The sequence below is a fragment of the Eleutherodactylus coqui genome, chromosome 1, assembly GCF_035609145.1.
Source record: "Eleutherodactylus coqui strain aEleCoq1 chromosome 1, aEleCoq1.hap1, whole genome shotgun sequence".
Lineage (NCBI taxonomy): Eukaryota > Metazoa > Chordata > Amphibia > Anura > Eleutherodactylidae > Eleutherodactylus > Eleutherodactylus coqui.
The window spans coordinates 478,596,826-478,611,851 of NC_089837.1; the positions used below are offsets into that span (position 1 = coordinate 478,596,826).

Genomic DNA, 15,026 nt, shown 5'->3' on the forward strand with positions numbered 1-15,026 from the left:
CAAATTGTGCACTTATGACTAGAACCTCTGTGCCTTACACAACCGGCCTCAGTCACAGAGGTCTTCAAAAAGAATGCACAGCCCAGAGGGGGAAAATGGAACCACTCCCACTGACAAAACGTCCCATAGGTAGGTGACCAGATTTTCCCAGGGTCAAAGCAGGACAGAGGGGTGTGGTGAGGGGCGAGTCTTATGACAACGTATGATTTTATCTCTGGTGTTATAAAAAGTACAGGGCTGTTTCGAAACAAAGACAGGGAGCAAATTCTGCAGCATTTCTACATCCAAAAAAATAGTCAAAATCTGTACCATTTGTGTGGATTTTGACTGAAAATCAGCTGCGTGGTCACAGCTGATTTCATACTATGTGGAACTCCCCCTCACCTCCTCCGTAGGCTTCCCGCTGTCAGCGCTCCCCGGCTTCCGGTAGCCAGTAGCGCCATCATCTGACCAGTATCACCACACCTGACCAGGCCACTGGGTACCAGAAGCTGAGGAGCGCTGCTGCGTATCTGCAGCTGATTTCTAATCAAAATCTGCACCAATGGTAGAGATTTTGACTTTTCTTTAGATGCGGAATTTGCTGCAGAAATTTACGCTGCGGACATTCTGCAGCATTTCTGCCATGTGTAAACGTGTACCCTAGGTCAGCTTGAGGTACGCTGCCAAGTGCAGAGCGGCCTCAGTAGTAATATGGTCCCCTATAGCAGCCCCAGCAATAATAGTGACCCCCCACAGTGACCCCAGTCGTATTATCATTCCCCTATACTAGCCCCAGCAATAATAGTGGCCCCCACAGAAGCCCCAACAATAATAGTGACCCCCCACAGAAGCCCCAGCAATAGTAGAGACCCCCACAGAAGCCCCAGCAATAGTAGAAACCCACACAGAGGCCGCAGCAATAGTAGAGTCCCCTACAGTGACCCCAGTAGTAATATAGCTCCCTTATACCAGCCCCAGCAATAATACTGACCCACACAGAAGCCCCAACAATAATAGTGACCATAACAGAAGCCCCGGCAATAGTAGAGACCCCCACAGAAACCCCAGCAATAGTAGAGACCCTCACAGAAGCCCCAGAAATAGTAGAAACACCCACAGAAGCCCCAGCAATAGTAGAAACCCCCACAGAGCCCTAACAATAGTAGAGACCCCCACAGAAGCCCCAGCAATAGTAGTGACCCCCACAGTAGCCCCAGCAATAGTAGTGCTCCCCACATTGTCCCATAGTATTATTGCTCCCCTATAGCAGCCTAGTGACTCCCACAATGACCCATATACTTACCCTCCTCAAGGTCTTCACAGCGCTGATGATCCTTTCAGCACTGCTGCCAGTGAGCGGAAGTGTGTGCACCTGCAGCAGCGCCTCCTCCCTTCTGCTCTCATCTCCTCTCTAGCGGAACCAAAAAGGGGAGCTGAGGGGAGGAGGGAATTCGTATCCGGTCCGCGGCACTGCAGAGTGATTACCGGGCAAAGAGCTGCGGCACCTCGCCCGGTAATCACTTTAATGGTAACCAGACGTCACCAGAAAGCGGGACAAAAAAGTGGGACAAATGTCCGAAAAGAGGGATGAATGCCTGTCCCGCTTCTGTCCCGGCGGAAGGCGGGACACTGGGTCCCAAAGCAGGACTGTCCCACGTAAATTGGGACATCTGGTCACCTTAACATAGGTCTTATCCATACGGGCCTAGTACTAGACGTACAGCAGGAAAGGGTCTAAAACACAGGTACATACACACAGGGAACAGAAGCAAAAGGTAAACTGCAAACAGGAATAACAGAGAGAACAGAACAGGACCATACTGTGAATAGTATCAGGAGGCTGGACACAGGAACAGAACAGACCAAACAAAGCCCTAACATCTGCCTACCAATGGACAAAGCGGTCAGAATACGGATCAGGCGTCCACCCACAAACAGGTGGGTAGACATACAGAACAAGAAACTGGCATCCAACAACTAGTGGATGGGTGGAACCGACATAGAACGAAATACAGACATAAACCAAGACCAACAGTAACACAGACGTGTCACTAACATGACATAACATCATGCAACATAGTGCAACATCGTGCAGCATAATACAACAGACGTGTCACTAACATAACATAATGCAACATAATACAACAGACGTGTCACTAACATAACATAATGCAACATAATACAACAGACGTGTTACTAACATATCAGACCTAGACACAGACATGTAACTAATATAACATCATGCAACATACTGCCCCCAGCTTCAAAAGAAGGGCACTATCTTACGTTCGTGTGGGCAGGTAAGCACCAGACCCACACAAATGGGACCCAGAAGAATAGGGAACACAAGGTGAACTACCACAGATTAGCACCTCTCCCTATCTTCTACTAGGGTTAGTGAAACAGATCTACCTGAGCGGGGACATCGCCCCAATAAAGGGCAGCCCAGCAGTCTTCAAATCTGGGTCCTAGCTGCTCCTACGAACCCACACACCCAGGACAGGACATATACACATGCAACCACAACAGGGACAACTGGACAGAGTAAGCAGACACACAGAGCCAAAATCACACAATACAGCAGCAAACACACAACCACTAGTAGCAGATCTAAATGCTATAAATGCCAGGCATTAGTTGACATTTTGATCAAAATATCCCTACATTAACCAGACGTCCAAGGACATAACCAAACAAAACACAAAACACAAATCTTTCTTGCAACCAAACACATAGCACCTGCTCACACCACACACAGAGAGACAATGAGAACAGAGATAGCTGAACACACCCACATCTGGGTGTACTGACCTAGAGTGGAGACACACACATGCCCAGCCAGCCCAATGCCCCGCACCTGAGCAGGAAAGCTGCGAATTATCTGTAGTCCCACAGATCCTAGGAGACAGACGTAACAGGTTAGAATTAAAGGGGCGCTTAATCTGATTTTGTTAGCGGAGCGGAGGGCGCAGGCTGTATTGTATTGGAACTCTTACAGGTGAATTGACTTTTATAGTAAGGCCCAATGTCCACAGGCAGGTAGGAACCCAGTCCTGCCCTTGGCCAGTGAGCCTTGTGCACCTGTATTTTCCCAGCAGTCACGTCTGCGCAAATCCCTCCGCTTCCAGGGTTCGCTGTATTGCACATGGTCCACATGGCTTGCTGTCGAACATGTGCAGTACAGTTTTTTTCTTTACATCTCCTTCTTTCTCGGTGGCACGTCTATTGACTTCAATGGAAGCCATCCATGCGGGAACTGCACAGAAAATGGAGCATGCTGCGACTTGTTTTCTCTACGCAAAGGTCCGCAAAACAAATCCACATGCCTTATTACTTTGTGGACGCCCATGCCTGCCCTATGGGCGGCTTGATTTGCAGATCTCCCACACGGGTGTTACGCGGAGATACCGTAAATAAAACACGCCCAACGAGCTTACATACTACAGATAATGGGGTGATAGAGAAGGTAAAGGGGCTGGAGATGTGCCCGGTATGGCAAGATGGAGAGGGTGGGATGCTATACACATAGACAATGGTCAGACTTAAGCCGTATAGTGGCCGAGTCGGTATGACTGCAGGGGGCGATTGATTGTGGCTCGTAGGGATTGCAGTCAGTAGGACAAGGAGCATGTTATCAGGCGGAGTACAGAGGGGTTTGGTTTAGGGGGTATGGTATGCCTCCCTGAAGAGGTGCATTTTTAGAGTATGCTGAAATTATGTGTGTCAGGGATTGCCTGGATAGTTTGGGGTAGCGCGTTCCAGAGGACTGGTACTGCTCAAGAGAAGTCTTGGAGGCAAAAATGATAGGTTAAAATTAAAGGGGTACTTAATCTGATTTCGTTAGCGGAGTGGAGGGCGCGGGATGTATTGTATTGGAACTCTTACATGGGAATTCACATTTGTAGTAAATGTTATGTAATACCTATTTTATATGTGCTAGAACCTATATAATGTATTCAAGCAGTCTAGAAACCACTTTTCCAGTATACATAACAACTTCAGCACTTTCCTGTGTAATATATAACTCATGCCACTGAAATTATGTATATGTATATATATATATATATATAAGTGTCACAAAGGATGAAAGTTTGCATTATAACATAAGTGGTTTCTAAGGTGATGGTGAAGGTCAGTTTCATACTGGTACAAAATAGGCTGCCTGTCCCTTTAATTGGAAATATATGTGTGTTACACAGGATGACATCACAAAGCCTTCTACGGCGATAGGAAGATCATTTCCAGTTTGCCCAGTAAACACCAGAGACGGACGAGCAGGACAGACAGAATTCTGCAGCTGGACAAGTCCCTTAGAACACCATGAATTAACACCAATACGACGAACTGGAGCGATTAAGGATGAAGAACGCTCAGCTGTACGAAGACAAACACGAAATTCGCAAGTTGCTTGGGCTGGTCTGTGAGAAAATAGATTCACGTAGCGATCTCAATGTACAAGACAGCAAAGTGCACTACTCATCCGTCTCCAGAAGAGGACACTCCAAGGACAGAAGTAGTTATATGAATAACTAGAGCATATTATTATATAGAGTGTTGTAGGGGCTCCAAGGTCAAGATAAAAAACATGAAATATCTGTAATAGCAGCAAATGTTCTGATTTTGAGCTTTCTGTTAGATAATCCAGTAATTTAGAACATATGTGCATTAAATAACAGAAAACTAGCGTAATGGTATACTGTGTGCTACAATTAGGAATCCCGTGGGACAGGTTGGATAATATGGATGGACACATGTTTTGTAAAGAAAAGGAGGAATTAACGGCCACATATGGTTTGCTTACACCACATAGCTACAAAATGTACATTACCTTAAATTTTTACTCCATGTTAATCCTTTCACTGACTGAAGAATTTAGTACAATGTTAATTTATTGTATTTTTCAATAGACTCTAAGCAGGTTCAGCACTGCCAGCGTGTTGTGGGAGAGTGCGCCTTTCAGCTCGACCAAAGAATTCTGACACGGATGTTTCACGGCTATGAACGGCTTTATGGATTTTCGGTTTCCCATATCAAAAAGAAGATACTCCAGGTACATTACACTTCTGATATGTTTACAGAACACATGTTATGGGGCTGTTTTCTTCATTCTATATAGCATGTAGTCTCATAGTGCATGGATGGCTTTACCAACAAATGATTGAATATTATGTCAGCGTATTATAAGGAGGGGAAGAAAAAAACAAATGTAATTCATTTGATTGAGATGCACATAATATATTATTACAATTTAATATCATAATCGCTTATATAGCGCCAATATACTCAGCAGTGCTGTGCACAGATTGCCATCATTCACATTAGTCCCTCCTCAAAGGGCTCACAATTTACATTTCCTATGTCATGCATGCATAGTAGGGCCAGTTTTGTAGGAAGTCATAAGTATGGTTTTGGAGTACAGGAAAAAAATGAATCTGGAGGAAAGTCGCAGAACACAGGGAGAACAAATAAACTCCATGCAGGTTTTTAGCCATCATTGGCCTACTAAGCATAATTGGACTTTAGAAAAAGCAAATGCTAACTTCCTAACTGTTCTGCTTTCTTCTAAACAGCTAACTACCTGCCCCCTGACAAACAAAGTGGATGAGGCTGAAAGAACTAAACTGTTCGAAAGGAGACACAAACTCTTTAATACCCTAAGACAGTTTGGGTATGATAAACAAGTGCACCCCACTTTCACTGAATACCTGGTGAATACGTATGGGGTACTAAAGCATCGCCCATTCCCTGGAGCCGATCCCCAAGAATCTTATAATTGCCCTGTAGAGTTACGAAGAATGGCAGCTGAGTCCATGCCCTGCAGTATTCTGGACAATGTAAACATCATCATTGACTGTCTGGGGGGTCTGGCAGAAGAGGACGGAAAGCCTCTTTTCATCTAGTAGAGAAGATTCCAACTTTCCCTTCTGCAACAGAAAAATAAAAGCATGATTAACAAATCCTATGTTGTTGGTGTTTTCTGCAGCGCACTGCAAACTACATTTACATGACTGTTAAACAATTTTTTTTTTTGAACCATGAAGGTCTCAGTGGTTAGAATTAGAGATGAGCGAGCACCAAAATGCTCGAGAGCTCGTTGCTCGAGTCGAGCTTTTCGCGATGCTCGAGGGTTCGTTTCCAGTAACGAACCCCATTGAAGTCAATGGGCGACTCGAGCATTTTTGTATATGACCCATGCTCCGCTAAGGTTTTAATTTGTGAAAATCTGGAAAACCCAAGAAAGTGATGGAAACGACACAGAAACAGATAGGGCAGGCGAGGGGCAACATGCTGGGCTGCATCTCAGGTTCCCAGGTCCCACTATTCAGCCACAACAGCGGCAAGAGAGCCCCCCCCCCCCTTAATAATTTTTACTTCGGACAAACCCTCATTAGCAAGGCACACCTTAGCTAAGCACCACACTACCTCCAACTAAGCACAAGCACTGCCTGCGGGACACACCCCTGCCTCTTCTCCTGGGTTACATGCTGCCCAACCCCCCCCCCCTCCCGCACGACCCTGCGTCAGCAGCGCACACAAAAGTGTCCCTGCGCAGCCTTCAGCTGCCCTCATGTCACACGCTCACTTCATAGCCACACCACCCTCATGTCTATTTATAAGTGCGTCTGCCGTGAGGAGGAACCGGAGGCACACACTGCAGAGGGTTGGCAGGGCCAGGTAGCGACCCTCTTTAAAAGGGGTGGGGCGATAGTGCACAATGCAGTTGAGAATCAATGAGAAATTGGAGAAATTGACATTTGATCTTCATTCCAATAAAGTGCCAACCTCCGTCAGGAGCTGCAAACGTGGGCATGAGTTACATAGCAATGGGGAATCCATGTGCCCACACAGTATTCATTCTGTCTAGGTGTCAGATAGCTCAATCGACACCGCAATGGGAAAGCCATCTGCACTCTGCCCCCTACCCAAGTCAGTCAGTGTATTTGTGCCAGACAGGTCAAACACCGCGATGGGAAGTCTGTGTGCACCAACAGCATAGGTGGGTCCAACGCAACCCAGGACATGAACAATAAGGAAATCAGAGTGGCCAAACATGGCAGACTTACACTGCACCGAGGACATGGGCCTTGGCCAACAGCTTCAGCAATCGTAGGCATGAAGCGGACTTCAATGCTAGTACACCTGTGAAGGTCTCAGTAAATCCGTTACGTTTTCTTTCACCGCTCCAAAGATTGGATTAGCCAGGAAAAAGTTCCACAGGCCCAACCTGGTGCCGTTGCAGTTCCCCCAGGACATAGGCCTCAGCCAACAGCTTCAGCAATCGTAGGCAGGAAGCAGACTTCGATGCTAGTACACCTGTGAAGGTCTCATTAATGCAGTTAAGCTCCTCTCCTGTGGCCCAAACTAGTTTCTCAGAAAACTGTGGTAACGCGAGAGAAAATACATGATGCGCAATGCTGACCCCCTTACCCCAAGCAGGAGGAGGAGGTGGCCTCACAAGGCCAAGAAACCATGACTAGGACCCGCTGTAGCCTGTGTGGGAAGGATGTGAGCGGGCCCTTGGCCAGGCTCGGTCCCAGCAAACACCTTGTGAGACCCAAGGTGCCGCAACTGACATAGCAATGGGAAGTCCATGTGCCCACACAGTATTCATTCTGTCTAGGTGTCGGATAGCTCTAGCGACACCGCAAGGGGAAAGCTATCTGCACTCTGCACCCTACCGAAGTCAGTCAGTGACTTTGTGCCGGACAGGTAAATCACCGCTATGGGAAGTCTTTGTGCACCCACGGCATAGGCGAGCCGAAGGAACCCAAAGACAGTAATAAACATGAAGAAATGATAGTGCCCAAACATGCCAGACTTTCACTGTGCCAAGTACATAGGCCTCTGCACACACCCTCAGCAATTGTGGGCATAGAGCAGACTCCGATGCTAGTACAGCTGTGAAGGTCTCATCAATGCAGTAACGCTCCTCTTCTTTGGCCCAAACCAGTGTCAGACAACTGTGGTAGCACGGGAGAAAATACATGATGCCCAGTGCTGATCCCCTGACCCCAAGCAGGAGGAGGAGGTGGCATTACAAGCCCAAGACACCATGACTAGGACCCGCTATAGTCTGTGTGGGAAGCACGTTAGCGGGCCCAGGGTCAGGCTCGGTTCCAAGCCTTCACCTTTGTGACCCAAGGTGCCCTGAGTTACATAGCAACAGGTAATCCATGTGTCGCAACATAGATAGCTCAACACTGGAAGTGTCCAACCATGGGAGAGTTTCGCCCCGCCAAGCAACTTGGCCTCGGCCAGCAATTCTGGCCTAGTCAGTCACTGTATTATTTCTGCCACATAGGTAAAAGACCGCGATGGGAAGACTTAGTGCACCTATAGTATAGACAGACCGCTGTAACATTCCCGTAGCAAAGGTATAAACAGACCCCAGAAACATTTCTGTAGCAGCAGTATAGGCAGACCCCTGTAACATTTTTGTAGCAGCAGTATAGGCAGACCCCTGTAACATTTTTGTAGCTGCAGTATAGGCAGACCCCAGTACCATTTCTGTAGTGGAAGTATAGGCAGACCCCAGTAACATTTCTCTAGCAGCAGTATACGCAGACCCCTGTAGCATTTCTGTAGCAGCAGTATCAGCAGACCCCTGTAACATTTATGTAGCAGAAGCATATGCAGACCGCAGTACCATTTTTGTAGCAGCAGTATAGGCTGTGAGGAAGGAGGAGCAGCAGCCAGAAGATTCAGAGTTTCAGCAGTGGACTGCGTAGAAGACTGGGTGCCCGATACATTGCTGGATGCATTTTCTGCCATGCACGACAGGATCTGCTCACACTGCTCTGTTTGCAATAAAGGTCTACCACGTGGACCCATAAATTGTGATATGAAGCTGGGGACCCCAGAAACTTGCCTCTCTCCTAATCCCGCAGCAGCCGGCTGGGATACACCTGGACCAGGAACTCGGCCTGTGCCCACACCCTCACTTGGAACTCCGCATCCTCACCCGCGTCCACATCCTCGACCCCTACCCCTACCCCTCAGCATGGTGGATTACGAATAGAGCAGACACAGACCGCTGAAAATAATTATGGAATTATATGCGTACACTTTCATGCTGACAGCGGTATTGTAGCGCTAACTCCAGGCATAAACAAAGAATACGGAAAGCTGCAAACAGGCCTAGCTGTGCAATAGTGATGCACTACAACTCCCACCAGACACCCTGTAAATTTAGGGGCAGAGAGTGGAATCGTAATGCTAACTCCAGGCAGAAAAAAATGGAAGGAAGGCCGCAAACAGGCCTAGCAATGCAATAGTGATGCACCAAAACTCCCACCAGGCACCCAGTAAAATGCAGACGGTCAGAGGTAGCCCAACGAAGGAACTTTTTGGGGTTTTTTTTGAAAAAGAAGACAGGCTATATACTGTGTATATCACTTTCCCTCTATAAGTACCTGTGTTGGCCGTACGCTGAGCGTCATATTCACTGCAGACACAGGCTGGTGTAAATAATCTTGGAATTATGTGCGTAGACTTTGTCGCTGAGAGCGTTATAGTAAGGCAAACTCCAGGCAGAAAAAAATAGTAAGGAAGGCCGCAAACAGGCCTAAGTGCAATAGTGATGGACTACAACTCCCATGAGACAACCTGTAAAATGCACACAGTCACAGGTAGCCGTAAGAAGGAGCTTTTATTTTAAAAATTTTTTGAAAAAGAATACCGGCTACATAGCGTGCATATGACTTTCCCTCTATTAGGGGCTGTCGCCGTACGCTGTGCGTGAAGTTGACGGCAGACACAGAGCGGTGTAAAAAATTTTGGAATTATTGGCGTACAGTTGGAGGCTGACAGCGGTATTGTAACGCTAACTGCAGCCAGAAACAAATTATACGGAAGGCTGCAAACAGGCCTAGCTGTGCAATAGTGATGGACTACAACTCCCATCAGACAACCTGTAAAATGCACACAGTCACAGATAGCCCTAAGAAGGACTAAGGGTTCTTGTACACAGGATCCTACACAACGCTGTCCCTATACTATGTAGTACAGACTGCAGCCTGAGAACGCTATAGCTGTAATGGGGCTGCACGCCCAATATACAAAAAAAAAATTGGCAAAACTGCTCCCAGCAGCCACAACAGTAATGCACACGGTCAGATGTGGCCCTAAAAGGGACCGTTGGGGTTCTTGTACACAGGATCCTACACTAACACTTTCCCTATAGCAGTAGCAGCAGCACTGTCCCTGATCTCTCCCAGTGTGTGACTATGGTGAGCCGCTCGCAGCCCCACTTTAAATACTTGGGGGTCACTTGATCTCGCCAGCCACTCATTGCAGGGGGGTGGCATAGGGCTGGAACGTCACAGGAGGAAGTTGTAATGCCCTCCCTGCGTTTCTATTGGCCAGAAAATGGCGCAAAACTTTCAGGGAAGGAAATGGAAGTGACTCAAACATCGCATGGTGCTCGCCTCGAGTAACGAGCATCTCCAGTACCCTAATACTCGAACAAGCATCAAGCTCGGACGAGTACGCTCGCTCATCTCTAGTCAGAATTTAAATTAACACTTTATTAAAACAAGCAGTAGAAAATATAAAAGTGCACCTGCACTTTTACTTCCGGGCACTGCTACTCCATTGGCCGTTTTTGGCTCCTTCCGGCAGCTGAAGACGAGCCTATATAGTGCTTATATATAACACTACATAAGGGCTGTCTGAAAACGGCCGACGGAGCAGGAGCGCTCCATAGTGAATGTCCATGTACTCTTTAATATATAGAACATCTCCATTCCTTCTTTGCACTAATTTTTATATATAAGCCCCAGTGAAGTGTGTGGGATTTGAGGTAAATATATATATTTTTAGCTTCCTTACCTTACACATTAGTCTAGGCTAAGGTAAAAATGCATTTTGACTGACGCAAGATATCTGAAAGTAGCACATCTTCAGCACTCCATGAGCTTGACATGTTGTCATTTTAATTTAGAATAGTGCAGAAACCTTTCAACATTAGAAGAGTATTCTGGAAATGTAATGTTTTTTTAAGTTTTCGACCATCCACTGGATAGGTGAAAACTGGTATATCAAGGAATGGGGGGTGGTGGGGGTTCCCAGAGTTCAAGCGCTCAGCAATCTCTGACGCACTTACTGAAATTAATGGAGCCCTGGTGCGTCTGCCTGACCTCCACTCCCTTCACTTGGAGACCATCAAGACCCCAGTTCTCCATGGGAGTCTTAGTAGTGGGACGGCCACCGATCTATCGTTTTTCACCTTTGCAGTGGATGGGTAAAAACTGCAGTACTTTTGGTCAAATTGGATATGTTTAGTTCAAAAGATCTTTCAAGCAATTGAATCTCTCATGGTAGATTTAGGCTTAAGTTCTTAAAAGGGTTTTCCGGTTTTCTGTCTTCTCTGCGCTGGGAACCGGTGCTGCACGGCCGGACGGGAAGCGGCCAGGATAGGTCAGTATTCCATTTTATTTTATTTTAAACCCATTTAATTTTTTTTTTCTTTATGTCCTGGAAAACCCCTTTGAGCACAAGTAAACTGATTAGTTAAAGTATTTTTTCAGGACATAAAAAAGTAAATGAGGCTGAGCTCCAATATCAGATGCTGAAACTGGAAAAGAGCGGCATCATGGGTGTAAAAAAAAATAAAAATTAATAAATACGAAGGGGAGAGCACAGTAACGAAAGATCCATCAAGTTCAATTTCCATTATGCATCCTTATTTGTTAGACTAATTAGAACCTTCAATGTACCTGCCATGTTGTACCTGTACAACATGGCAATATTGCTCATTCTCAAATGTATTTTGGTAAAAACAGTGATTAATTCATACCTGCAAAATGAGTTTTAAACTTTTCCCACATGGCATGCTAATCCCGACCAAGAGGTCCAGTGGGCGTGTCGGACCATCTTGGCTGCTGGAGCAGGTCCCATAAATCCGCACCTCAGAATCGATGACAGGTTCCCTTTAAAGAAGTTGTCCCTTGAAACATAGTTATCCGCTATCCATACGATAGGTGATAAGTATCTGATCGATAGAGGTCCAATCACTGGGGTCCTCAACAATCCTAAAAACGTGAATCTCTAGTGTTCCGAAATGAATGCAATCACACATCAGCACTACCTCTTCATTCTTTCAAACTGGACCACCTGAGACAGCTGAGAACAAATAGTCAGCCTATTCTCATAACTGGAGGGAGTACCAGTACTAGAAGCAGATGTCCATATTGTAGCAGCCTGCTTTGGTACAACAGGTACAGCTGTCATTGAATTCAATATGAGCTGTGTCTGCATTACCAAATGGGACAGCTGCAATATGGACAGCAGATGGATGTACCTGGGAACCACTTGTTTCTGCCAAAGCTGATGGCACTGCTGGATATCTCCTGATTTTGAAGAGACATAAGCATGGTGTGTTGTTCATCTGCTGTACCAAATTTCCTTGGCCAACCACTGCGTCTACGGTCCTCAACGTTGCCTATTTCTTTGTGCTTCTTCAAAAGAGCCTGAATAGCACATCTTGAAGCCACAGTCTGCTTTGAAATCTTTGTCTGGGAGAGATCTTGCTGATAAAGTATAACTACCTTGTGTCTTCTTCCTGTGTTCAGTCTTGTCATGATATATGATCTGTGACATAAAACTGTCTTCCACAACCTCACCTTTGTAGCAGAGTTTAGCTATTTCTCACAGAGCTTTAAGCCTCTTACACAGCTGTTTATTTTTCAGTCAATGACAGTATTTCAACCTACATATGAAATGATAATCATTATCACTTGTTTGATATAATAAGTTAATGATACACCTGACTACAATCCTACAAAGCCTCTGACTTTCTGCCTGTGTATACAGCATCCACGGAGTGGGCCCACAGCTGAGGAGATAGTGGGGTAGCTTGAGGCCTTCTCACTGGGCTCTACCATCTCCTCCCCTGGGGGTAGCATGGGACCCGTCCAAGTTACTGCTGGGGGAGTTTCACAGGGTTAACCCAAGATGTAGATTACCAGAAGGTTCCTTTGTCACTTGTGATGCCACCGTTTCTTCCTCTGTTGTGAATCCAGATGGTAGAAAAATAAGTAGCCCACACACAGGGAAACGCTAAAAAGCCGAGAATGGTCACCAGTGATCCTTTACTTGAAGATAACAGTTCAACAGTCAAACAGAAATATACATGCCAGCAGGAAAAATGGTGCAAAAACACAAAGTGGTGTGACAGGGAGGATTCACGGGATGACAGATGAGTCCACAGGCCACGTTATCTGTGGGGTTCTGTTACCAGCCAATCTCCTTCACTCTCTTCAGCTCTCTACCGGTCAACACTCACATTTGGTGGACAGGCACTCCACTCTGCAAGGCAGTACCTCTCTCTCTTTCTCTCTCACAGTGTTTAGGGGTAACACTGGCATCTCCTGGGTAAAGCAGGCCAAAGGTAGGCTGGTGGATACTTTTCAGCCTCTTACATTCTGGACCACACAGAGTAGATGGTGTCTGTGTGTCTCACTCTTCAGTCTCGGATTCTGTATTGAACCCAGTCGGCGTGACACTGCTGTCCCATGACCGTATCCCCATGGACGAGCATAAAGAGGGACTAGCCCGCATGAAGGCTCTCGCCTCAGAGTCTGAAATGTCCTCCGAGTCTGTTGCCGGCTCAGAACAGCTTTGATCTGACTGTCGCCATCATGAACACAGAACGGATGGCCCCTCAATATCCTCCTCAACAACATTTGAGGTACTTTACAGGATTGATGAAGAGTGGCCAGCCAGTCAGCATAACACTGCCACGTTTCTTCCACAGGTTGCAGGCAGTTAAGGATCCTTTCCTGAGGAAGTTTGGAGGGAACAACATAAGGTGGTCCTGGGAATCAGACATCCTGGTTGTCCACGAAGACAAAATTAAAATTTTGGTCTTCATATTCCCTTACAAAGGGCAGATGGTGTGGGGGTAACATATTCCAGACCTCCTCGTTGTCCTTGTCGATGAGTATCCGGGGAGGGTACCAGCTCTCCATGTAGCCATTCCAAGTGCTGTACCACCGTAGACTCCACGGACGCTCCCTCGCAAGTGGAGTGGAAGAAACAAGAGAAAAGATGGCAGTAGAAACAGCAGGGGCACCCTCTGAAGTTGAAGAATCAGGTCTTTGTGCAACAAGTCCTTGCAGCTCTGGTTCATCGCCCCAATAAAAGCGGGGTTGAGCAGGAGCGTAACCAGTAGGAACTCTCCAAACAACATTAGCTGCCATCTCGGGTGGGTGGTCGCTGACGCTGATCTGCAGGGAGAGATTAAATGGTTCACTCAACAGCAGTGGCGACTCCTCCCCTGGGTGATCCTCTGTACTGGGCTGTTGTTCTGTGGTGGCGCAACCCCCCCCCCCTACTCTTTCTTTCGCCACGGCGGTAACATTGGGACAGGAACTTTTCGCAGACTCTTGAGTACAGGAGGAAAAGGCCTGAGCACCATTTTGAAAGTCCATGTCCATTTTTTCAACAATAGTTAGAAAGCTCAAACTAGGCAACACAACCAGGTCCAACAGCTCCCCGTCTCCCCGTCTCCCCGTCTCAGGGTGTAACGCATCCTGGCAATGTAGGAATGGGACTTGAGTGGAGGATTTTCTTCTCTCCGCATTTTTCTTTTGCAGGAACTCAGCCTTGTCTCTCCGGTAAATCCTTCAGAAGCTCAGAAGGCTGGAAATAATAGAAAGTCCTTAGACACACAGACGCAAGCAATATAACTTTCTTCTCCAGTCTTGGAAAAATGGCGGAGGCACTTTTCTCTCCATCTTGTAGGAATAGGTGCAAAGGAATCACAGTGTTCATGATGCCATAAGCCCCGCCCTGCAGCATCTGAGGAGTGGGCCCACAGCCAAGTAGGGGAGATTGAGTCCTTGTCACGGGGCTCTATCATCTCCTCCCTTGGGGGTAGCACAGGACCCATCCAAGTTACTGTTGGAGGAGTTTCATGGGGTTAACCCAAGATGTGGATTACCAGAAGGTTCACTTGTCACTTGTGACGCCACCATTCCCCCCTCTGTGGTGGATCCAGATGGTAGAAAAATAAGTAGTCTACACACAGGGAAATGTATAAA

The 15,026-nt window shown here is 46.7% G+C and overlaps 1 protein-coding gene across 1 annotated transcript in view; it reads left to right on the forward strand.

The window, feature by feature from the left end:
• Positions 1-15,026, forward strand: part of LOC136606382 (speriolin-like protein) — a 63,031-nt gene that overhangs the window by 17,033 nt on the left and 30,972 nt on the right. Inside the window, exon 2 of the mRNA XM_066589005.1 lies at positions 4,182-4,495. Within this exon, the coding sequence (XP_066445102.1) occupies positions 4,342-4,495 (154 nt within the window). The 5' untranslated portion in view covers positions 4,182-4,341. The remainder of the gene's footprint in view (positions 1-4,181; positions 4,496-15,026) is intronic.